The 24,861-nt window shown below is 47.0% G+C and overlaps 1 protein-coding gene across 2 annotated transcripts; it reads right to left on the bottom strand.

The window, feature by feature from the left end:
* On the bottom strand, window positions 1-21,634 carry LOC141222264 (dynein axonemal heavy chain 12-like). Of its 2 annotated transcripts, XM_073666655.1 has the most exons (7): window positions 21,517-21,621; window positions 15,562-15,668; window positions 11,895-12,079; window positions 11,483-11,603; window positions 10,065-10,347; window positions 5,210-5,327; window positions 1-608 (listed from the first exon to the last, which is right to left on the bottom strand). In XM_073666655.1, exons 3-5 carry the CDS (start codon window positions 12,033-12,035, stop codon window positions 10,316-10,318), a joined length of 294 nt encoding a protein of 97 aa, XP_073522756.1. In that variant the 5' UTR covers window positions 12,036-12,079; window positions 15,562-15,668; window positions 21,517-21,621; the 3' UTR covers window positions 1-608; window positions 5,210-5,327; window positions 10,065-10,315. The 2 variants fall into 2 exon arrangements, with proteins under 2 accessions (XP_073522756.1, XP_073522755.1); XM_073666654.1 differs by lacking the exon at window positions 15,562-15,668 and having other exon boundaries at window positions 21,517-21,634.
* Between the last annotated feature and the right edge of the window lie 3,227 nt (window positions 21,635-24,861).

Below are 24,861 nucleotides of genomic sequence, written 5' to 3'. Positions count from 1 at the left end.
GCTTTCAGTGTGAATGTACAATTTTCATAGTCATGAAAATACAGAAAAATCTTTAAATGAGAATGTGTGTCCAAACTTTTGGTCTGTACTATATAATCAAAAGATGTCAGCAGAACATCGGATGGAGTCAGTTTATTATCTGCAATGGAGCAGCTTAACATTGTATGTACCTTTGACATTGCTATGTAGTCCAAACCATCAGAGCAGTTAAAGACCACACACTGCACGGCCAGCGCCTTGGCCAAATCTTTGGTGGTCTCAGTTTTTCCTGTGCCGGCCGGACCTTCTGGAGCTCCACCAAGATTTAGATAAAAAGCACCGATCTACCAATGAAACATGAAAGAACTGGTATGAAATATCAATAATAATTGCTAATAAGTTTCATGCATCATACAAAAGTCAAAAACATTTCTGAGCATAACCCATCACATCATAGCAGAGTCCGCTAGCATCTGTCAGTGAGCGGAGTGATGACCAGGCGTGGGGAGCTGCCCAGGTACTCATAGGCGGACTTCACATTGCAGTTGATGATTCGCACTCTCGCATTCTCATTCTCCCAGTAATAGCGGAGTTGGGCAAGCCACCGGAAGTCTATTCATGAGAAACTCCTGAGGAATGTAGGAAAAGATAGTCAACCTCTAAGACACTGCAGAATCACAAGGGAGAGTTTCTAAAGGGAAGGCAAATGCACATACATTATAGGACAAAACTCCTAGTCACCGAATTCTGCTTTTTTCATTTAGTCCCATTGCCCACGGTGTATAACATCCGGACTCTCAGCCCCCAGTTTATAAAATCCGGCCTCTCGCCTCCCCCGATGTATAACATCCACCCCTCGCCCCTAGTTTAGTATAACATCTCTCCCCTCGCCCCCCCCGCCAGTGTATAAAATCCATCCCCTCAACCCCACTGTATAACATCCAACCCCAAGCGCTCCATTGCATAACATCTGGCCCCCAGGGTATAACATCCGGCCCCCAGCCCCGGTGTATAACATCTGTCCCCTCGCTCCCTCCCCCTGGTGTATAACATCCGGCCTCTCGCCCCCCCGGTGTATAATATCCGTCCCCTCGCCCCCCCCCGCCAGTGTATAAAATCCATCCCCTCAACCCCACTGTATAACATCCAACCCCAAGCCCTTCTTTGCATAATATCCGGCCCCCAGCCCCGGTGTATAACATCTGTCCCCTCGCTCCCTCCCCCTTGTGTATAACATCTGGCCTCTCGCCCCCCCGGTGTATAATATCCGTCCCCTCGCCCCGGTGTATAATATCCGTCCCCCCGCCCCTGGTGTATAATATCCGTCCCCTCGCCCCTGGTGTATAATATCCGTCCCCTCGCCCCTGGTGTATAATATCCGTCCCCTCACCCCTGGTGTATAATATCCGTCCCCTCGCCCCTGGTGTATAATATCCGTCCCCTCACCCCTGGTGTATAATATCCGTCCCCTCACCCCTGGTGAATAATATCCGTCCCCTCGCCCCTGGTGTATAATATCCGTCCCCTCGCCCCTGGTGTATAATATCCGTCCCCTCGCACCTGGTGTATAATATCCGTCCCCACGCCCCCCGGTGTATAATATCCGTCCCCACGCCCCCCGGTGTATAATATCCGTCCCCTCGCCCCTGGTGTATAATATCCGTCCCCTCGCCCCTGGTGTATAATATCCGTCCCCTCGCCCCTGGTGTATAATATCCGTCCCCTCGCCCCTGGTGTATAATATCCGTCCCCTCGCACCTGGTGTATAATATCCGTCCCCTCGCACCTGGTGTATAATATCCGTCCCCTCACCCCTGGTGAATAATATCCGTCCCCTCACCCCTGGTGAATAATATCCGTCCCCTCGCCCCTGGTGTATAATATCCGTCCCCTCGCCCCTGGTGTATAATATCCGTCCCCTCGCACCTGGTGTATAATATCCGTCCCCACGCCCCCCGGTGTATAATATCCGTCCCCACGCCCCCCGGTGTATAATATCCGTCCCCTCGCCCCTGGTGTATAATATCCGTCCCCTCACCCCTGGTGTATAATATCCGTCCCCTCGCACCTGGTGTATAATATCCGTTCCCTCGCCCCTGGTGTATAATATCCGTCCCCACGCCCCCGGTGTATAATATCCGTCCCCTCACCCCGGTATATAATATCCGTCCCCTTGCTCCTCAGTGTATAACATCCAGCCCTCGGACAGTATAACATCTAGCCCCTCGTACCCCTAGGGTATAACATCTGGCCCCTCGGCCTTGTATAACATTAAGACTCTCGCCCCCCACCAGTGTATAACATCAATCCCCACGCCCCCGGTGTATAACATCCGCCCTCCCATGCTGTGTGCTGTTACTAACATATGACAGAACGGCTGGTGGTGCAGAGCTCTCTGATACCAGCGCGGTCCTGTAATAGGAGCCACCGGGGTAACAAGTCTGGATATTACATTTCTTCCCTCCTAAATCTTCCCCCATCACATGTGAGTGATATTATTAAGGAGTGGAAGGAACTGCAGCAACTCAGGAGACCCCAGAACATTACAGAGCGGGGTCACTGAGTGCTGAGGAGCAGAGGGCAGAACGCTCTCCTGACTCCATAACTGCAGAGTCCAGATCTACTTTGGTAACAACATCACCACAAACACTGCGCCCCCGCCTGGAGCTTTATGGCCGAGCAGCTGCATGCAGCCTTACATCACCAAGCACGATGCCGAGCGTCGGATGGAGTGGTGTGAAGCCGCCACCACAGGACTCTGGAGGAGACCTGTTCTGTGCAGTGACGGATCACACTTCTCTATCTGGCATCTGATGGACGAGTCTGGATTTGGTGAATGCCAGGAGAACGTTACCCTATTAACTGCATTGTGCCCGCTGGGCAGTTTGGTGGTGGAGGTATGGCCTTGTTTTTAGGGGGTGGTCTAGGCCCCTTAGTTCCAGTGAAAAGATATCTTAATGCTTCAGCACAAGACATTTTAAACAATTGTAGCTTCCAACCCTAAGGGAATAGAAGAGCAGAACTGTTTCCCACACGTTCTCAACCTCAACCCCACTAAACACCTTTAGGATGATTAATTAGAACAAATACTGGAGAATGGCAGCATAAATATGTCACCGCCACATAGGGAAGAGCAATGTCAGGCACACATCAATTACATTGCCATATGTCTGCTCAGGCTTAGAATGGCTGACCACTCGGAGAATGACATAATACCTACAAAGAAACCGAACAAAAGGTCATTAAAGGAATTGACATAAAACCCCTTTATTAGTCCATCCATGGTTATAGAACGACACTGCACAGAGGAGAGCACACACACCATTGATAGAAAATATTACACACCGCACCTAGGCCATCCAAACCACTGACTATAAAGAAGATCAATTGTGGCAATGAGTCATATACAGGGGATGCCGACACCTACAGATGCCAAAACATTCCTATATAGGGACCACCATCTCAATATGCAGAAATGACTACTGCCCCATAGACGTCATTGTAAGTACACCCCAAGATTGCTTTACTGTGACAAGATCAATTGTGTCCTATGAAAACTCAAAGAAAAGAGGGGGGAACATAACATAGATATGGAAAGAACATAGGAATATGGTGAAATGTATGAAGGTGCTCGGCATACTGAGCTGTGATATCTGTAGAGGGACGGACTCCATATTAACATCCTGGATATGGATTAGAATAGGAGGCCATAAAAGCCCCTGTAGGTGTAATGTGGAGGGGGCACAATACCTTTCTCCATGTAGTGTATAATAAATAGAACATGGTATTGGAAAGTTTGCTGCCAGCCATGATGTTTGCACAAACCTGTTTCGATCATTTCCCTGACCACGTCACGAGCGTGCCCCTCTATGGTGACGAGAGCCCCCAATGTGCTGCGAGTCTGCTGGGACAATTTGCCTCCTCGCAAATTGCTCCAAATACCCAGATGTACCTCTATAAAACCCTGCTACAAACAGCATGGAAAACTCAATGCAGATGGATTCATTTTATGCTGGTATTATGGGAAATCCCATACAATGTCTTCCCTTATTGGTAGATATGACGAGAGTAGAGATGAGCGAATGGATTTGCAGGACTCTGGTCCAACAGTCCGGTCAGTATTCCACGGCCGCAGGACCGGAGCCCCGTGAACCGGCATCTCCGGCTCCTCTTTTGATGTCGATGTCATAGTTGTGGTGTGAGGCACAAATGACATCACGCCTGGCCGGCTAATCAAAAGAGGAGCCAGGGATGCCGGCATGTAAGAGGCGGTTAGCAAGGCTCCCATCCAACAGCCACAGACTACTAACCTGCTCTCTTAGACCAAGGTCCTGCAAATTTAGTTGCGCATCTCTAGACAAGATGCATGAATCAATGCAAAATCCCAACAATACTATGGAGCCTTTTGGGTACCTTCAAGATATTGAGCCGCTGTACAACTGCAACCCCCAGGAGAAGACCCCTGGGCAAGAACACTACATGGGCTCTTTGCAGTCTAATAACGTACTGTGAAATAAGCTGCTTGCATCTTTGGATGTGAATGTGGGTCCCCTTACCTCTGTTGCACCAATGGTATATCCCCCCCTGGAAACTCCTATAAGCTGCGTCTCTGGGTATGACAGTCTATTAGCAGGAGAACTCATGAAGTCTGTCTATGAATGTATATATATGTATTTCTCCCAGAAAATTATTACAATTACACGTTTTGTTGTTCACATGTTTATTTCATTTGTGTATATTGGAACAACACAAAAAGAAGATATTAGTCAACAATTTTGGTTCTCAAGTCCTCAGACAGTTCTCTCCTCCTCTTTCTGTTCTCCCTGCTTAGTGTGGCACGTAAAAACGCAAAGACTGAGTCAACTTTTCCCCTTTGTATCAGGTTTCAGGTGTGATTTTCATATTGCCCGCACCTTTTACTTGCCACAGGTGAGTTTGAACGAGCATCACATGCTTGAAACAAAATTGTTTACCCACAATTTTGGAAAGATGCCAACAATTTTGTCCGACCCATTTATGGGGTTTTGTGTGAAATTATATCCAATTTGCCTTTTTTTGTGTTGTTCCAATACATACAAAGGAAATAAACATGTGTATAACAGAAAATACACATGCAATTTTTTATGGAAAAATACTTCATTTTCTGGAACAACTTCAAGGGTGCCAACACTTCCGGCCATGACTGTTTATAGTGAAGCAACCTTGATCAGTAAAGGAGCTTATGCCGTACCTCCAGGCCACTGCCGATAGCTTCATGCACTTCACTTGTCCAGAACATGAGACACACAGAGCACGACCTGTCCCGGCCATTCCCTCACCCAGTCTTTTCTTGCAGTCGCAGGGTATGCCTTTTAAAAAAGAAAGTTAAATTACGTTGACAGAAGCATTTAAGAGAGGGACAACCTTACTAGTATTATCTAGCAAATTCATTTCTACCGATTGCAGGTAGAAGATCTGCTACCTGGCTCTATTGCAAGAGATACATCATCCACAAATCATTCACTGCCGCCAAATAATCTTATACAAATATAAAAGAACTAGATGGTGGCCCGATTCTAATGCATCGGGTATTCTAGAATAGGTATGCGGCCGACCGGGTGCAATCAGCAGAGCTGTGTTTAAATTTGGCGCCAAAATCGCTGATTGGTCGCGTTCGGCAACCGCGACCAATCAGCAAAGCGGTGTTTAAATTTGGCGGCAATATCGATGATTGGTCGCGGGCGGCGGCCGCGACCAATCAGCGAACCGTGTTAGTGAGGACTGGAGAGCGTGTTTAAATTTGGCACCAAAATCGCTGATTAGTCGCGACCAATCAGCCGAGCGGTGTTTAAATTTGGCGCCAATACTGCTGACTGGTCATGGCCGCCGACCGCGACCAATCAGCAGAGCGATGCAGAGTGGGGTTTAAATTCGGCGCCAAAATCACAGATTGGTCGCCGGCCGTGACCAAACAGCAGAGCATTCTTTAAATTTGGTGCCAAAATCGCTGATTGGTCGAGGCCGGCGACAGCGACCAATCAGCAGAGCGTTGTTTAAATTTGGCGCCAATCTCGCTGATTGGTCGCGGATGGCGGCCGCGACCAATCAGCAGAGCGGCGTTTAAATTTGGCGCCAATCTCGCTGATTGGTCGCGGCTGGCGGCCGCGACCAATCAGCAGTGCGGTGTTTAAATTTGGCACCAAAATCGCTGATTAGTCGCGGCTGGCGGCTGCGACCAATCAGTAGAGCAGGGTTTAAATTTGGCACCAATAATGCTGATGGGTCTTTGCCAGCGACCGCGACCAATCAGCACAGCGGGGTTTACATTTGGCCCCAATGCTGCTGATTGGTCTCGGCCGGCGACCGTGACCAATCAGCAGAGCGTTGTTTAAATTTGGCACCAAAAACGCAGATTGGTCGCGGCCGGTGGTTGCGACCAATCAGCAGAGTGAGGTTTAAATTTGGCGCCAATACTGCTGACTGGTCACGGCCGACAACCGCGACCAATCAGCAGAGTGTTGTTTAAATTTTGCGCCAATACTGCTGATTGATCTCGGCCAGCGACCGCGATCAATCAGCAGAGCGTTGCTTAAATTTGGCGCCAATCTCGTTGATTGGACGCGTCCGGCGTCCGCGTCCAATCAGCACAGCAGTGTTTAAATGTGGCGGCAAGATCGGTGAATGGTCGCGGCCGCTATTTAAATGTGGCGCCCAAATCGGTGATTGGTTGCGGGCAGCGGACGCGAACAATCAGCAGAGCGGTGTTTAACTTTAGCGCCAAGATCACTGATTGGTCGGGTGTGGAGAGCGCGACCAATCAGCGAATCGTATTGGTGAGGAGCGGGGAGCGGAATCGTATTAGAGAGGACAGGGGAGCGCCCCTGTCTGTGCGGCTACTTCCGCTGCGAGAACCCGGGACATGAGCGGGCGCTCGGAGCAGAAGTATCCCGACCCGCAGCGCCGCTCCCCGGTCCCCCCTTCACACCCTAGCCGCTGATGTCCCCACAGTATCCGCAGGGTGTTACAAAGGTCCGGACATTTGTGTTCAAAATCGCTGATTGGTCGCTGGCGCTGCCCGCGACCAATCACCGATTTGGGCGCCAATTTTAAATATCGGCCGCGACCAATCACCGATCTTGGCTCCACATTTAAACACCGCTGTGCTGATTGGTCGCCGACGCTGGGCGCGACCAATCACCGATTTTGGCGCCACATTTAAATTTAAATAGCGGCCGCGACCAATTGGATGTCAGCGCCGCTCCCCGGTCCTCCCTTCACACCCTAGCCGCATGGATGTCAGCGCCGCTGCCTGTGCGGATAGTTCCGCTGCAAGAACCCGGGACATGAGTGGGCGCTCGCAGCAGAAGTATCCGGACTCGCAGCGCCGCTCCCCGGTCCTCCCTTCACACCCTAGCCACTGATGTCCCCACAGTATCCGCATGGTGTTACAAAGGTCAGGACATCTGTGTTAAAAATCGCTGATTGGTCGCTGGCGCTGGCCGCGACCAATCACCGATCTTGGCGGCAAATTCAAACACCGCTGTGCTGATTGGTCGCCGACGCTGTGCGCGACCAATCACCAATTTTGGCGGCACATTTAAATAGCGTCCGCGACCAATCAGTACAGCGGTGTTTAAATGTTGAGCCAAGATCGGTGATTGGTCGCGGCCGATATTTAAATTTGGCGCCTAAATCGGTGATTGGTCGGCGGCAGCGTCAGCGACCAATCAGCGATTTTTAACACAAATGTCCGGACCTTTGTAACACCATGCGGATACTGTGGGGACATCAGCGGCTAGGGTGTGAAGGGAGGACCGGGGAGCGGCGCTGCGGGTCGGGATACTTCTGCTGCGAGCGCCCGCTCATGTCCCGGGTTCTCGGAGCGGAAGTATCCGCACAGGCAGCGGCGCTGACATCCATGCGGCTAGGGCGTGAAGGGAGCACCGGGGAGCGGCGCTGACATCCAATTGGTCGCGGCCGCTATTTAAATGTGCCGCACAAATCGGTGATTGATCGCCGACTTGGCCCGCAACCAACCACTGATCTTGCGGCCAAAGTTAAACACTACGGTGCTAATTGGTTGCGGACGCTGACAGCGACCAATCACCGATTTGGGCGCCACATTCAAATATCGGCCGCGACCAATCACCGATCTTGGCTCCACATTTAAACACCGCTGTGCTGATTGGTCGCCGACGCTGGGCGCGACCAATCACCGATTTTGGTGCCACATTTAAATAGCGTCCGCGACCAATCCGCACAGCGGTGTTTAAATGTGGAGCCAAGATCGGTGATTGGTCGCGGCCGATATTTGAATGTGGCGCCAAAATCGGTGATTGGTCGCTGTCAGCGTCCGCGACCAATCAGCACCGTAGTGTTTAACTTTTGCGGCAAGATCCGTGATTGGTTGTGGGCCAAGACCGCGACCAATCACCGATTTGTGCGGCACTTTTAAATAGCGTCCGCGACCAATTGGATGTCAGCGCCGCTCCCCGTTCCTCCCTTCACACCCTAGCCGCATGGATGTCAGCGGCGCTGCCTGTGCGGATACTTCCGCTCCGAGAACCCGGGACATGAGCGGGCGTTCGGAGCAGAAGTATCACGACCCGCAGCGCCGCTCCCTGGTCCTCCCTTCACACCCTAGCCGCTGATGTCCCCACAGTATCCGCATGGTGTTACAAAGGTCCGGACATTTGTGTTAAAAATCGCTGATTGGTCGCTGGCGCTGCCCGCGACCAATCACCGATTTGGGCGCCAAATTTAAATATCGGCCGCGACCAATCACCGATCTTGGCTCCACATTTAAACACCGCTGTGCTGATTGGTCGCGGCTGATATTTAAATTTGGCGCCCAAATCGGTGATTGGTCGCGGGCAGCGCCAGCGACCAATCAGCGATTTTTAACACAAATGTCCGGACCTTTGTAAGACCATGCGGATACAGTGGGGACATCAGCGGCTAGGGTGTTAAGGGAGGACCGGGGAGCGGCGCTGCGAGTCCAGATACTTCTGCTGCGAGCGCCCGCTCATGTCCCGGGTTCTCGGAGCGGAAGTATCCGCACAGGCAGCGCCGCTGACATCCATGCGGCTAGGGTGTGAAGGGAGGACCGGGGAGCGGCGCTGACATCCATGCGGCTAGGGTGTGAAGGGAGGACCGGGGAGCGGCGCTGACATCCATGCGGCTAGGGTGTGAAGGGAGGACCGGGGAGCGGCGCTGACATCCAATTGGTCACGGACGCTATTTAAAAGTGCCGCACAAATCGGTGATTGGTCGCTGTCTTGGCCCGCGACCAATGACTGATCTTGGCGCCAAAGTTAAACACTATTGTGCTGATTGGTCGCGGACGCTGACCGCGACCAATCACCGATTTGGGCGCCAAATTGAAATATCGGCCGCGACCAATCACCGATTTTGGCGCCAAATTTAAATATCGGCCGCGACCAATCACCACAGCGGTGTTTAAATGTGGAGCCAAGATCGGTGATTGGTCGCGGGCAGCGTCGGCGACCGATCAGCACAGCGGTGTTTAAGTTTTGCGCTAAGATCAGTGATTGGTCGGGTCCGAAGACCGCGATCAATCATCGAATCGTCTTGGTGAGGACCGGGGAGCGGCGCTGCCTGTGCGGCTACTTCCGCTGCGAGAACCCGGGACATAGCGGGCGCTCACAGCAGAAGTATCCCGACCCGCAGCGCCGCTCCCCGGTCCTCCCTTCCGCATGGAGGTCAGCGACGCCGGCGGTCCTTCCGCTGCTACCGGCCGGGAGATGAGCACCTCGCGACGCTCATCTTCCGGCTGCATCTCCATCCCGCAGATGGGTCCGTCGGTCGGGTTCCTTCTGCTGTTGCCGGCCGGGAGATGAGCGCCTTGCGCCGGTCATCTCCCGGCTGCATCGCCGCTCAGCTCCGTCCCGCAGATGAGCCGCTAACGGCCGCCATCTTTTTTTAGAAATCCCCCGGCGCTGATTGGCCGCTGCCGGACCAATGAGCGACGCGGGATTTCCTGGACAGACAGACACACAGACAGACAGACAGACGGGATAAGACGATTATATATATAGACTAGATTAGTTCCAATTAATGCTTTTGGTCTGTAGGTAGATCCGTACCATTCGTGACCGAGCAATAACATCATGCACGCTCCTTAACATGACATCTTCCCCTTGGATGAGCCACTTCTCCACGGCCCCCCGAGCCTCAGAGGTGGAGATGGTCTGGATGAGCTCTACGCGTTCCCCCTCGGTGCTGTACATGGCTTTGATGTCCAGGTTAGGAAGGAGCTCCAGCTTTGCTATGCCTTCAAAGCCCTTCTTTAGATGTGGTTGGACCCGCAGAGGATCTTTAGTCTCAGAGAGAATTTCTAGCATTTCATTGTTGTACAGGAAGAAAAAGCTAAAGCGAAAATGCACAATATGATAAAGATGTCATTAAAGTATTGGGTCAGGCGCCATTTGTATTAGTGTCTATGTGAGAAAATAGAAAAGCAAAGCTTTAAAGTAAAGATTCAGTCCCCATACACATTGGATTAAAATAGTTTAAACCTGACGATTGCAGCAGGACCGGCCTACCCACTGATGTGTATGGGGGTCTCCTGACTCTCCCCCGATAGAGGATGTCAGGGCCAGAAGGATCGGGCAGATGGGATTTCAATACCCGGTCTTTTGGTTCTCAGGGGAGATAACCCGCTGCCGGAGGTGTCCAGTACCGACTTTCTCCTCTCTCCCCATTAAAACCACATGACTGTTCAGCAGAATAGGTGGGAGTCAGGAGAAATAGCCAAATAACCATTCAGACCACGGGTATCTCATATGTCATGCGTATGGTTAGCTTAAAGGGGCTATCCAGCTTTGGGAACTTTTTTTTATTTAACTGAAATGTGTATTCCCATCTCCAGGATTCTACCCCAATATGTAGTATGCGTAATAATAATAATATTAGCAAATACCTCCAATTAGAAGTTTAGTATAGTTCTTCTGATTTGTTTTGTTGCTTACCCCATGTGCAGGGCATTGCAGTAGCTTAGGTTACGACCACTAGCAAATAACTGTCACTATATGAGTGGTCGTAACCATGGATACCGAAGCTACTGCAATGCCTTGCACATGGGGAAAGCGACATAGTGAATCAGAAGAACTATACTACACTTCTAATTGGAGGTATTTGCTAATATTATTATTATTACTACGCCTACTACATATTGGGATAGGATCTTGGAGATGGGAATACCCATTTAATTGCGAGTATTTGCGACAATTCAGTTTCATTAAAAATGTTGCACCGTTAGGCTTTTTGTTTCCTGCACATTCAGCTTTGATGTGATCTGTGGTCATAAATCGGCTAAGAGGAGCTGAAAAAAGACAGATTAAAAATAAGTCCAATAGCCAGCGCAACACAGAGCCAATAGAAGGCAAACAGTGCAAAATTATTAATGAAATCCAATTACAAAAATGATTTCAATGCGTTTAAATAAGAAAAAAAAATATTTAAGGAATATATACAATCATTGCAACAAGTGAAAGGACTATACCGTGGGAAAAAAGCCTCTTCTTCTCCAGATAGGCATTCAGCCCTTTCATGATTTTATCCAGAAGCACATTGCTGTCCTGAAGTTTCTCCAGAAGTCCGGTCAGAGAAGTGGCGCTTAAAACCTAAAACAAAGTAGATAGCCCATAAGTAAGATTCCATTATATAGTTATAGAGACTGAAAAAAGGTCACATTCATTGACTATTGTGCCAATAGTTTATATTAAAAGAAAAATTAGAACCTATTTGGATAGAAAATAGAAGATGCGGGAGGCTGGAGTCCAGGCAATGCGGAGCCCCATAACCCGGGATCCTTGTGATGGAAGCATCAGGACACGGACTCTTGGAAAACATCAATCCTGGATGCAAGATGACCGTGCTTTCTTGTATCAGTCCACCATGAAGCATCCATTTACCTTCGGGTCTTTAACGCAATGTTTCATGATCTCTCTCCAGTTTCTGTCCACAGTCTGGAATAAGCGTCCTTCTTCAGGCATTTGCTGCATGATGTCCTCAGAAGAGAAGATTAAAGCCACTGGGTCGGCACCTTCAGCCATTCATCAATGGTTTCCTGGATCCTTATCAGTCGTTCCTCCCATTGCTTAAAGGAGGAGAGCAAAAAGTTAATTACACATAAAATGAAAAGGATAGAAAAAAAATGCTATCATTTTAGAAGATAAATTATCAATGGATATGAATTCTGAATTGTTGGACATTTGTAGGGAAAGTTTGGCGAGACTCCTTGATACCATCCCCTTTACATGTAAGCTGGAGCCGCATGTAACTTTAGCCTCGGCGATCCTAATGAAACCTTAGCTTCTGCTAATAAGCAAGTGAAGATTTTAAGCTGAGTGACAACATTTACTGTGGGTGGGAACTCCTTAATCCCTTCAGGACCGGATAATTTTTTGTTTTGCATTTTTTCCTTCCCTTCTTCAAAAAGCCATACATTTTTTAATTTTTCCATTGATATAGCTGCAAGAGGCTATGTAATGTGCTGTAGCTTAACCCCTTCCCAACATATGACATACTGTTAAGCCATATGCCATGTTCCTGCAGATGTGCAAAATTTGGACCTGGGCCCCCACCAGCATGTTGGTCAGATGTATGGGCCCTTGTAGCATTCTAGATCCGATAATGATGCGCGTGTTCGTCCCTGCCTTGGATGTTTCCCATTGTAGCCCCATCCTATAATAATGTCTCTCATTCTAGGCCCCTTCCTGGTATAATGTTCCCCATCCTGCGCCCCTTCCTGTTATAATATCCCCGATCCTGGGCCTCTTCCTGTTATAATATCCACCTTCTGTGTATAATACCCCCCATCCTGAGCCCCTTTCAGCAATAACGTCCCAATCCTGGGCTCCTTCCTGGTATAATGTCCTTGGTCCTGTGCCTCTTACTGTAATAATGTCCCCCATCCTGGCCCCTTCCTGTAACAATGTCCCCAATCCTGGTACAATGTCCCCCATCCTATAACAATGTCCTCCATCCTGGTATCCTGTCCCCCATCCTAGGCCCCATTCTGGTATAATGACCTCCATCCTTGTGCCCTTCCTGGTGTAATGTCCTTCATCCTGGCCCATGTCATGGTATAATGACCCCCATTCTGGTATAATGCTCCCTATCCTGGGCCCTTTCCTTGTATAATGTTCCCCATCCTGGGCCCCTTCTTTATATAATGCTCCCCATCCTGGGCCCCTTCCTTGTCTAATTCTCCCCACCCTGAGCCCCTTCCTTGTCTAATGCTCCCCATCCTTGGCCCTTTCCTGGTATAATGTTCTGTCGTTCTTTTCTAATACATTAAATAAACAAAAATAAATGATTCTTCTTACCTTCCTGCGCTCCCACGACATGCGGCGTCTTCTTCTGTAGCTGATTTCAGTGTGCCGGCAAGGGCAGCGCATGACGTCACTTCCATGCGTCGCTCGTGACTGGCACGCCGACATCAGCTACCGGCCTTTGATTGGCTGGCAGCATGCATTGCAGCTCAGGGACCCGGCATGTCCCTGCGCAGCAATATACTTCAGCCGAATGTGCGTCCTCAGACTGTGGAAGTGCCATAAATATATGAGATGGGAATACCACTCTGCCACTGTGCGTTCCTTTATGCACTTTACCCTCCTTTTTGGCACTCTTTGTGGTAAGAGACTACCTTAAAAAATGTTTTATGTGACATGTATCTGATTATTTGTGGGCAGGAGCATTATTTAGATGGATACCTGATGCATATGGCAAGTGTAAATCCAATGACTATGGAATACTTCTGGATTACTTTTTGATATATTATTACACTCATTGGATTGTCTTGATATACTAACCTTATGCTATATTATCTATATTGCTCATGTCCCACTGTGACCATATGCGTGACCATATATGTATACTTTGTAACATATCTTGCTACATTGGTAATCTAATTAGTGTCTTTATACTATCCGTATTATGTCATTTCTCTTTTTACTATGTACGTTTTTTAACTTGATGGAATAAAAATTTATATTTTTTACGCCAATTAACTCTTTCTTCTCCTATGTACCCATGTGTTTCATGAGTTGGCTCAGTTTGGCAAATCTGGGATATATTTCCCCCCGGATATGCCAACTTTACCCCTATAGGGTCTATTTAGTTGTATCACTCTGAGTCTATGTCTGATCCAGAGATACAATAATGAACATGAATCCTTATATATCACGGATCTTGCAGCCGCCTTTACCTGCTTGGACATAAGTGTTACATAGTTACATAGTTTAAAAGGCCGAAAAAAGACAAGTGTCCATCCAGTTCAGCCTATTTCTTGTGCACTGCAGCTATTCCGCAGCGTTGATCCAGGGGAAGGCAAAAAAAAACCATGCGGTATAGGCCAATTTACATCATTGAGGAAAAATTCACTTCCCGACTCCAATCTGGCAGTCAGATTAAATCCCTGGATTAATTAACTATCACTAAGCATAAGATGTAATTTTATTGTTCTCAAGAAAGGCGTCCAGTCCTCTCTTGAACTCATTAAGTGAGTTGGACATCACCACTTCCTCTCCCAGAGAATTCCAGAGTCTCACAGCTCTGACCGTAAAGAATCCCCTTCTATGCTGGTGCAGGAACCTCCTTTCCTCCAGACGCATAGTGTGCCCCCTCGTCTTTGTCACCATCCTTGGTATAAACAGGTCATGGGAGAGATCTCTGTACAGCCCCCTGATGTATTTATACATGTTTATGAGGTCTCCCCTAAGCCTTCTCTTTTCCAACGTAAATAGGCCTAATTTGGACAACCTCTCTGGGTATTCTAGTCCCTCCATTCCCTTTATTACCTTAGTCGCCCTCCTTTGTACCCTCTCTAGCTCCAATATGTCTTTCCTGAGTACCGGAGCCCAGAACTGTGCACAATATTCTAAGTGCGGCCTTACCAGCGCTTTATACAGAGGAAGAACAATGTTCTCATCATATGCCCCTATTCCTCTTCTGATGCATGCCATGACTCTATTTGCCTTCGCAGCTGCTGCCTGACACTGGGCACTCCAATTTAATTTGCTGTTAACCAAGACGCCCAGGTCCTTCTCCATGTCAGATTTCCCCAACGGTTTCCCATTTAATATGTATGGGTGACTGCTGTTTTTCTTTCCCATGTGCATGACCTTACATTTATCGGCATTGAACCCCATTTGCCATTTTTTGGCCCAACTCCCCAATTTATCTAAATCCTCCTGTAGCTGTGCCCTATCCTCATCTGTATTAACTACGTTACAAAGTTTAGTATCATCTGCAAATATTGCTATTTTACTATGCAACCCTTCCACTAGATCATTAATAAGTATATTAAATAATATAGGGCCCAAGACAGACCCTTGAGGCACCCCGCTAGTCGAGACGCAGTTATAAAAGGAATCCAATTTGTCCGCATTAATCAACTGCAGGGCATCTTGATTGGCAAATAGATTGATCACTTTGGGGTACCAAGTGTTCAGCAACTTTTCTTCTGTCTTGGCACAAGCCAAGGATACGCTGTTCCTCAGGGATTCACATTCTACAGGACCCCTGGACCCGACAAAGAATAAAGCACTTTATCATATTAAACCTGACAGGGCACACCTGTGAAGTGAAAACCATTTCCGGTGACTACCTCTAGAAGCTCATCAAGAGAATGCCAAGAGTGTGCAAAGCAATCATCAAAGCAAAAGGTGGCTACTTTGAAGAACCTAGAATATAAGACATATTTTCAGTTGTTTCACACTTTTTTGTTAAGTATATAATTCCACATTTGTTAATTCATACTTTTGATGCCTTCAGTGTGAATGTACAATTTTCAGAGTCATGAAAATACAGAAAAATCTTTAAATGAGAAGGTGTGTCCAAACTTTTGGTCTGTACTGTATATATCCACCCATATACAGTATACATATACACACATATACAGTATACATATATACACACCCATATACAGTATACATATATATACACACATATACAGTATACATATACACACCCATATACAGTATACATTTATATACACACATATACAGTATACATATATACACACCCATATACAGTATACATATATATACACACATATACAGTATACATATATACACACATATACAGTATACATATATACACACATATACAGTATGCATATATACACCCATATACAGTATACATATATACACACATATACCAGTATACATATATATACACCCATATACAGTATACATATATATACACACTTATACAGTATACATATATACACACCCAGTATACAGTATATATATATATATATATACACACCCATATACTGTATATATATATATATATATATACACACCCATATACAGTATACATATATACACACATATACAGTATACATATATACACACATATACAGTATACATATATACACATATATACACACATATACACACACATACCAGTATACATATATATATACACACGCCCATATACAGTATACAGTGCTGGCCAAAAGTATTGGCACCCCTGCAATTCTGTCAGATAATGCTCAATTTCTTCCTGAAAATGATTGCAATCATAAATTCTTTGGTATTATTCTCTTCATTTAATTTGTCTTCAATGAAAAAAACACAAAAAGAATTGTCCTAAAGCCAGATTGGATATAATTCCACACCAAACCTAAAAAAGGGGGTGGACAAAAGTATTGGCACCCTTTGAAAAATCATGTGATGCTTCTCTAATTCGTGTAATTAACAGCACCTGTAACTTACCTGTGGCACCTAACAGGTGTTGGCAATAGCTAAATCACACTTGCAGCCAGTTAACATGGATTAAAGTTGACTCAATCTCTGTCCTGTGTCCTTGTGTATACCACATTGAGCATGGAGAAAAGAAAGAAGACCAAAGAACTGTCTGAGGACTTGAGAAACCAAATTGTGAGGAAGCATGAGCAATCTCAAGGCTACAAGTCCATCTCCAAAGACCTGAATGTTCCTGTGTCTTCCGTGCGCAGTGTCATCAAGAAGTGTAAAGCCCATGGCACTGTGGCTAACCTCCCTAGATGTGGACGGAAAAAAAAATTGACGAGAGATTTCAACGCAAGATTGTGCGGATGGTGGATAAAGAACCTCGACTAACATCCAAACAAGTTCAAGCTGCCCTGCAGTCCGAGGGTACAGCAGTGTCAACCCATACTATCCGTTGGCGTCTGAATGAAAAGGGACTGTATGGTAGGATACCCAGGAAGACCCCACTTCTTACCCCGAGACATAAAAAAGCCAGGCTGGAGTTTGCCAAAACTTACCTGAGAAAGCCTAAAACGTTTTGGAAGAATGTTCTCTGGTCAGATGAGACAAAAGTAGAGCTTTTTGGGAAAAAGCATCAACATAGAGTGTACAGGAAAAAAAAAGAGGCATTCAAAGAAAAGAACACGGTCCCTACAGTCAAACATGGCGGAGGTTCCCTGATGTTTTGGGGTTGCTTTGCTGCCTCTGGCACTGGACTGCTTGACAGTGTGCATGGCATTATGAAGTCTGAAGACTACCAACAAATTTTGCAGCATAATGTAGGGCCCAGTGTGAGAAAGCTGGGTTTCCCTCAGAGGTCATGGGTCTTCCAGCAGGACAATGACCCAAAACACACTTCCAAAAGCACTATAAAATGGTTTTAGAGAAAGCACTGGAGACTTCTAAGGTGGCCAGCAATGAGTCCAGACCTGAATCCCATAGAACACCTGTGGAGAGATCGCAAAATGGCAGTTTGGAGAAGGCTCCCTTCAAATATCAGGGACCTGGAGCAGTTTGAAGTGACCGCGGGCAAGGCCGCGCATTGGTATCTATGATCTGGCCCAGCAAGATCCCCACACACAGACTCTATCTTGACAACCGTATCTTTACTCGCATACATTTTTAACACAGCAAAGAAAAAAAAACAATAAATGACAACCGTAAATATGCACAGTAATAACGTGTACTGATAAGCTGACCCTCACTGTCCCTACTCACACGTTACCAGTCCTTTACTCCAGAAGGATGTGTCCCCCGTCGCAGGCCTGTCTGTCTTTGCAGGAAGGCGTCCCAGCCGGAGAAAAAACAGGAACAGCAGAATTCGCGGAAACAAAGGAAGGGATACTTCGGCCTCTCGCCAGAGGTCCCGCTTACAGTCTCTCTGATCCGGATAGAAGCTCTGGTGGGTCCCCTTATGTAGTCCACACTCCAGTAGCAGGGAGTGTAACAGCTGAATCCTTCAGCAGTGCAGGAGCTGGGGAAGGCTCCGAGGATATGGTGTCAGATAGAAGAAATCACGTTGAGAGTCTCTCCTGCGCCACACACGAGGGCCTGCACACCGTCCTGGCTCTTTTCACAGACCACAGCAGACTCTGCGCGCGCTTTTTCCTGCTTCCCACTTTGGTCACGTGACTCTCTAGGGCGGGACACAGGAGGCTCAGTCTTTTTCTCTGTCATCACACCCTGCGCAGGTGCAACCTCTGGCCACAAGGTGGCAACATCATCCTGTGTAATCACTTCTGTAACAGGCTCTATATCAATTATCACAGAACAGCCAGAGACGGCCAGCTCACTACAAGTTTGCCAAAGAAGAATGGTCTACAATTCCAGCAGAGCATTGTAAGAAACTCATTGATGGTTACCGGAAGCGGTTGTTCGCAGTTATTTTGGCTAAAGGTTGTGCAACCAAGTATTAGGCTGAGGGTGCCAATACTTTTGTCCGGCCCATTTTTGGAGTTTTGTGTGAAATGATCAATGATTTTATTTTTGCTTCATTCTCTTTTGTGTTTTTCCTTGCAAGCAAATTAAATGAAGATAATAATACCAAAGAATTTGTGATTGCAATCATTTTCGGGAAGAAACTGAGTATTATCTGACAGAATTGCAGGGGTGCCAATACTTTTGGCCACCACTGTACATATATATATACACACACATACAGCATACATATATACACCCATATACAGTATACATATACACACATCTACAGTATACATATATATACACCTATATACAGTATACATATATACACACCCATATACAGTATACATATATACACAGTATAGATATACACACACATATACAGTATACATATATATACACACACATACAGTATACATATATACACACCCATATACAGTATACATATACACACCCATATACAGTATACATATATACACACACATACAGTATACATATATACACACATATACAGTATACATATATATATACATACAGTATGCATATACACATATACAGTATACATATATATATATATACATACATATAGAGTATCTATAATATAACGCTACAAGCGTCCCTCTGTCTGAAGCCTTTATAGTCTGCGCTAGTGCGACACGCCTGCACAGTCTGGCTCCAGACTGAAGAACGCATGGAGCCGTTACAGGTAAGAGGAGTGTATGGTGCTGGAGATCGAGGTATGCGTATACACTGAACACATACCGCGATCTCTGGCGCCATACTTACATACTTACCTGACCGGGATGAGCGCTACCGCGGCGCCTCTGTTCGGTCCAGAGTCCGGGGGAAGAGGGAGGCATTGAAATCGGCACATGCGCATAGCGCTATCCGGCGCCATTTTACTGAAGACACATTTGCAATGTGTCTTCAGCAAAATGGAGCCGGACAGCGTGGTATGAGCACACGCGTACTTCGGCGCCGCACTCCTCCCCCGGCCTCCAGCAGAACGGGAAACAGCGCTGGAGCACAGGGAAGAAAGGTGAGTATAAGTGTTTATTTTCTTGTATGTGTGTGTAGCATGATAGGGATGAGGGGTGCCATACATACCAGGATTGGGGGGTGAGGGGTGCCATACATACCAGGATTGGGGGGTGAGGGGTGCCATACATACCAGGATTGGGGGGTGAGAGGACTATACATACCAGGATTGGCGGGTGAGGGGACTATCCATACCAGGATTGGGGGGTGAGGGGTGCCATGCATACCAGGATTGGGGGGTAAGGGGACCATGCATAACAGGATTGGGGGTGAGGGGACCATGCATAACAGGATTGGGGGTGAGGGGTGCCATGCATAACAGGATTGGGGGTGAGGGGTGCCATGCATATCAGGATAGGGATGAGGGGTACCATGCATACCAGGATTGGGGATGTGAGGGGGTACCATAGATACCAGAATAGGGATGAGGGGGTACCATGCATACCAGGATTGGGGTTGAGGGGTACCATGTATACCAGAATTGGGGGGTGAGGGGACCATGCATACCAGGATTGGGGCTGAGGGGTGCCATGTATACCAGAATTGGGGGGGGGACCATGCATACCAGGATTGGGGATGAGGGGTGCCATGCATACCAGGATTGGGGAATGAGGGGTGCCATGCATACCAGGATTGGGGAATGAGGGGTGCCATGCATACCAGGATTGGGGGTGAGGGGTGCCATGCATACCAGGATTGGGGAATGAGGGGTGCCAAGTATACCAGGATTGGGGGTGAGGGGTGCCATGCATACCAGGATTGGGGGGTGAGGGATGCCATGTATACCAGAATTGGGGGGTGAGGGGACCATACATACCAGGATTGGGGGGTGAGGGGACCATGCATACCAGAATTAGGGGGTGAGGGGTGCCATGTATACCAGGATTGGGGAATGAGGGATGCCATGTATACCAGAATTGAGGGGTGAGGGGACCATGTATACCAGGATTGGGGGATGAGGGGTGCCATGTATACCAGGATTGGGGGTGAGGGGTGCCATGCATACCAGGATTGGAGAATGAGGGGTGCCATGTATACCAGGATTGGGGGGTGAGGGGACCATGCATACCAGGATTGGGGGGTGATGGGTGCCATGTATACCAGGATTGGGGAATGAGGGGTGCCATGCATACCAGGATTGGGGAATGAGGGGTGCCATGCATACCAGGATTGGGGAATGAGGGGTGCCATGCATACCAGGATTGGGGGTGAGGGGTGCCATGCATACCAGGATTGGGGGGTGAGGGGTGCCATGTATACCAGGATTGGGAGGTGAGGGGACCATGCATACCAGGATTGGGGAATGAGGTGTGCCATGCATACTAGGATTGGGGGGTGAGGGGACCATACATACCATGATTGGGGGGTGAGGTGTGTCATGCATACCAGGGTTGGGGGGTGAGGGGACCATACATACCATGATTGGGGAATGAGGTGTGCCATGTATACCAGGATTGGGGGGTGGAGGGACCATGCATACCACAATAGGATGGGGGCAGCACAAATACCAGGATAGGGGACCATATACCAATAAAAATGCTCGCCACCCGGGTTCAATAGCTAGTACATATATACACGCATATATACAGTAATACAGCATATACATACACATATATATACTGTATATCCCCACACACACACATATATACAGTAATACAGCATATACATACACATATATACTGTATATACACACACACATATATATCTGGCGACAGGGCCCCGCTGCGTCCTCTGTGTCTCTGTACAGATATAAATAACACGTACTGGATCCAGCACAGGTGACAGTCTGCCATAGAGCTGACGTGCAGTACATACACTGTGTTATGGGGGCGCTCACCTGTGCGGACCCCGCGCTCCGGCCGCTACTTCTCTGCTCATATAAGGTCTCTCTTTTTGCCATTAAATAATTCGGTTGTCATGGCAGCGGAGGCGGGGCGTTGGTAGGGGGCGTGTCTGATATAGGACAGATTGGGGCGGGGATGTCATGCAGTGCTTGTCTCATCGCTGTAATTTCCTGCTGTTGCCACCTGGTGGACAGAATTGGTCAGTACACGCTGAGAATGCTCACATGGTGGGGGAGGGGCAGCTTATATATGTATATACACAGTCACAATCCAGTTAGGGTTATGTTCACACAGTGTTTATTTAAACGATTTTTTCCACATTATAAAACTCAGTGTTGTCAGGAAAAGCATTGCATGTATTTTTGATGTATGCCTCATACAAAATACATTTTTGAAGATTTTTTTTAATCTTCCATCCTATACTCGGGCACTGGCTGTATATTGTTGTGGCCCCGGGACTTGCTTAGATCCGCTGGGTGGCATTGCCAGCTACATTGCAGTAAATGGGTGACCTGAAATCCCACATTCATCCTGTGACCAGTTAGGGACTGTTTTTTCTTAAAGAAGGGGCTCGAGCTATTAATCCCAGACAATCCATTAATGGAGTTTCCAGTAGTATAATAATGATGATTTATCCTGGGGATGGGTTATCAATATCAGATCGGTGGGCTCCGACACGCGGCACTGACTCTACCCATCAGTTGTTTGCAACGCTCAGATGTAAATAGTGTGAAGATTGAACATCACCGCTCCATTCACTGTACTGCGGGTCCTGCAGATCAGCTAATATTCATGTAATAGGAGCTGATCTGCAGCACCAGGGAGCGGCCACTACACAGTGACCAGAGCTGTGATGTTCAGCTCCTCAACAATGTTTACATCTGATCTCGACCGAAGCTGCAAACAGCTGATTAGTGGAGGTGACACGTGCCGGACCCCCACAAATCTGATATTAATGAGCTAACCAGGGGATAGGCCATCAATATGTTTGTCCTGGAAATTCCCTTTAAGGCCCACCTGCACATACTATGTATATATATATATATATATATATATATATATATATATATATATATATATATATATATATGGCAAAGAGTGGGAAGGGGTTAATCAAAGGCTCATAAAACGGACAAACAACACAAATATTGGTTTCTATCTTTTACACATTTGGGGTAGCCCTTAAGAGGGCCGGAGAGAGAGAGAGAGAGAAAGAGAGAGAGAGAGAGAGAGAAGAGAGAGAGAAGAGAGAGAGAGAGAAGAGAGAAGAGAGAGAGAAGAGAGAGAGAAAGAGAGAGAGAGAGAAGAGAGAGAGAAGAGAGAGAGAGAGAGAAGAGAGAGAGAGAAGAGAGAGAGAGGAGAGAGAGAGAAGAGAGAGAGAAGAGAGAGAGAAGAGAGAGAGAGAAGAGAGAGAAGAGAGAGAGAAGAGAGAGAGAGAGAGAAGAGAGAGAGAAGAGAGAGAGAGAGAGAGAGAGACCAAGAGAGAGGAAAAAAAAGAGAGACCCAACCAGTGCAAGGCTAAGTCGGGCATGTGGCAGCGGCTATTTATACCCACTGCTGATCTCTGATTGGTGGAAAATCTGGGTGTGGCTGCTCTCTGATTGGTGGAAAATCTGGGTGTGGCTGCTCTGTGATTGGTCAGCATTATGACCTCACAGTGGCGATGACTCATACCTCCTGGGTGGTTCTTCTGGGCGGTTCTGTTTTCTGACTGGTGGAAATTCTAATCAGCATTATGACCTCACAGTGGCCGTGACTCATGTTTCATGGACTGTTCTATCTGGGTGACCTGAAACATGCTGATCTCTGATTGGTGGAAATTCAAGTCATCTTCATGACATCACAATCAGCATGTTATTACTGCTGAGATGTTCAGTTTTTTCCTAAATTTCCTACGTTTTGTCCTAATTTATTAGCACATATATACCACTCATTCCTACAATCAAAGGATCAGGAAACCACTCTGAAATCAATATCCTACAATTTACCCCAACAGCAAAAAAACAACTATACACAAAATACCAAAAGATATATCAGATTATTAATGAGCAAATAAAAGACACTATCACATAAAAATAATCTTTAGAAAGGTGTAGAAAAAATGCTATAAAGGAAGAATGCTTCAAAAATAGAAATGTTAATGATTTATTTAATCAATTAACAAAATACAAAGTGAATGAACAAACGAAAAATCTAGATCCAATCAATATTTGGTGTGACCAACTTTTCACTTTAAAACAGCATCAATTATTCCAGGTACACCTGCGCAAAGTCAGGGATTTTGTAATAATACAGTCAGGTGTCTGGTCATACACCATGGCAAGACTGAGCAAGAATACACAAGGAAGTTATACTACATCAGCAAGGTCTCTAAGGCACAAATTTCAAAGCAGATTGAGGGTTCAAGATTAGAGATGAGCGTTGTTCTACTCGAACTATTCGCCAATCTCAAATTCGAGCTGTTTTGGGCGGTGTTCGAGCCGGTCGGCGAACACGAACAATTTGAGAAAAATTCGGCTGTTCGAGGTTATGTTCGATAACTGTTCGTGCACCAAAATCATAACTGGATTTTTTCTCAGTAATGATGAAAATTAATGTTAATACGCAGTTTGAGTGTACAGCGGGGCGGGGGGAGGGGCAGGGGATGGATCTCTGCAGGAACAATGAAGATCTCCATTTTTTTTTCTCTTTCCCGCATTTGCAGTGGGGAGGTGCAATCTGTCAGCCTATCAGCAGCGCACACACGGAGCGAAGTGCTTTTTTTCACACAAGCAAGGGCATGTGTGATTGGCAGTGTATGTCACATGTCCTTGCCCTATAAGACCAAGCCATTTTCCCAGTCGCCACCATTTTCTCACTGCTGCAGCTGCGTGTTAGACGGCACCGCTGTTGCTGTGTGCGCTATACCTTGTTAATTTCAAGCCAATTTTCGCACAAATATACAGATAGCTTGGGAGTAGGGACTAGTTGTGATTGCAGTCCTTTTAAGGACTAGGTTACAGCATTTCCTACGACTTTTATCAGGCAGGTCTGTGCTCTTAAATAGATAGATTGTGGGAGTAAAGACTAATTGTAATTGGAGTCCTTTTCAGGACTAGGTTACATCAGTTCCTATCAGTTTTTGCCAGGCAGGTCTGTGCCAGTGCTGTGCAAGTTTTTTTCACAGCATTTGGCTGAATCTAGCAAAGCTAATCCTTTTTGGCCTATTGCAGAGTGTGTTAGTCAGTGGAGTAGCCTATCTGTGTTGCAAGATATACCACCTGTGTATATGTAGCACCCTGAGGATTCGGCTGCTACAGGGGTATTGCACCTCAACCCAGAGGTGTGATATTCCACTC

The sequence above is a fragment of the Phyllobates terribilis genome, unplaced genomic scaffold (assembly GCF_046119375.1).
Source record: "Phyllobates terribilis strain yellow unplaced genomic scaffold, ASM4611937v1 Scaffold_353__1_contigs__length_1967111, whole genome shotgun sequence".
NCBI classification, from domain to species: domain Eukaryota; kingdom Metazoa; phylum Chordata; class Amphibia; order Anura; family Dendrobatidae; genus Phyllobates; species Phyllobates terribilis.
The sequence above is the reverse complement of the archived record's forward strand: the minus strand, read 5'-3'. Positions and strand labels throughout refer to the sequence as shown.

Bases quoted from the DNA above. Each gene is read 5' to 3' on its own strand.
- LOC141222264 (XM_073666654.1), bottom strand. From the start codon at position 12,035: ATGGCTGAAGGTGCCGACCCAGTGGCTTTAATCTTCTCTTCTGAGGAC. The intron at 11,604-11,894 runs GTAAATGGATGC...ACTTTGTTTTAG, and splicing joins ATTGCGTTAAAGACCCGAAG to GTTTTAAGCGCCACTTCTCT. The intron at 10,348-11,482 runs GTATAGTCCTTT...TTTTCGCTTTAG, and splicing joins GAAGAGGCTTTTTTCCCACG to CTTTTTCTTCCTGTACAACA.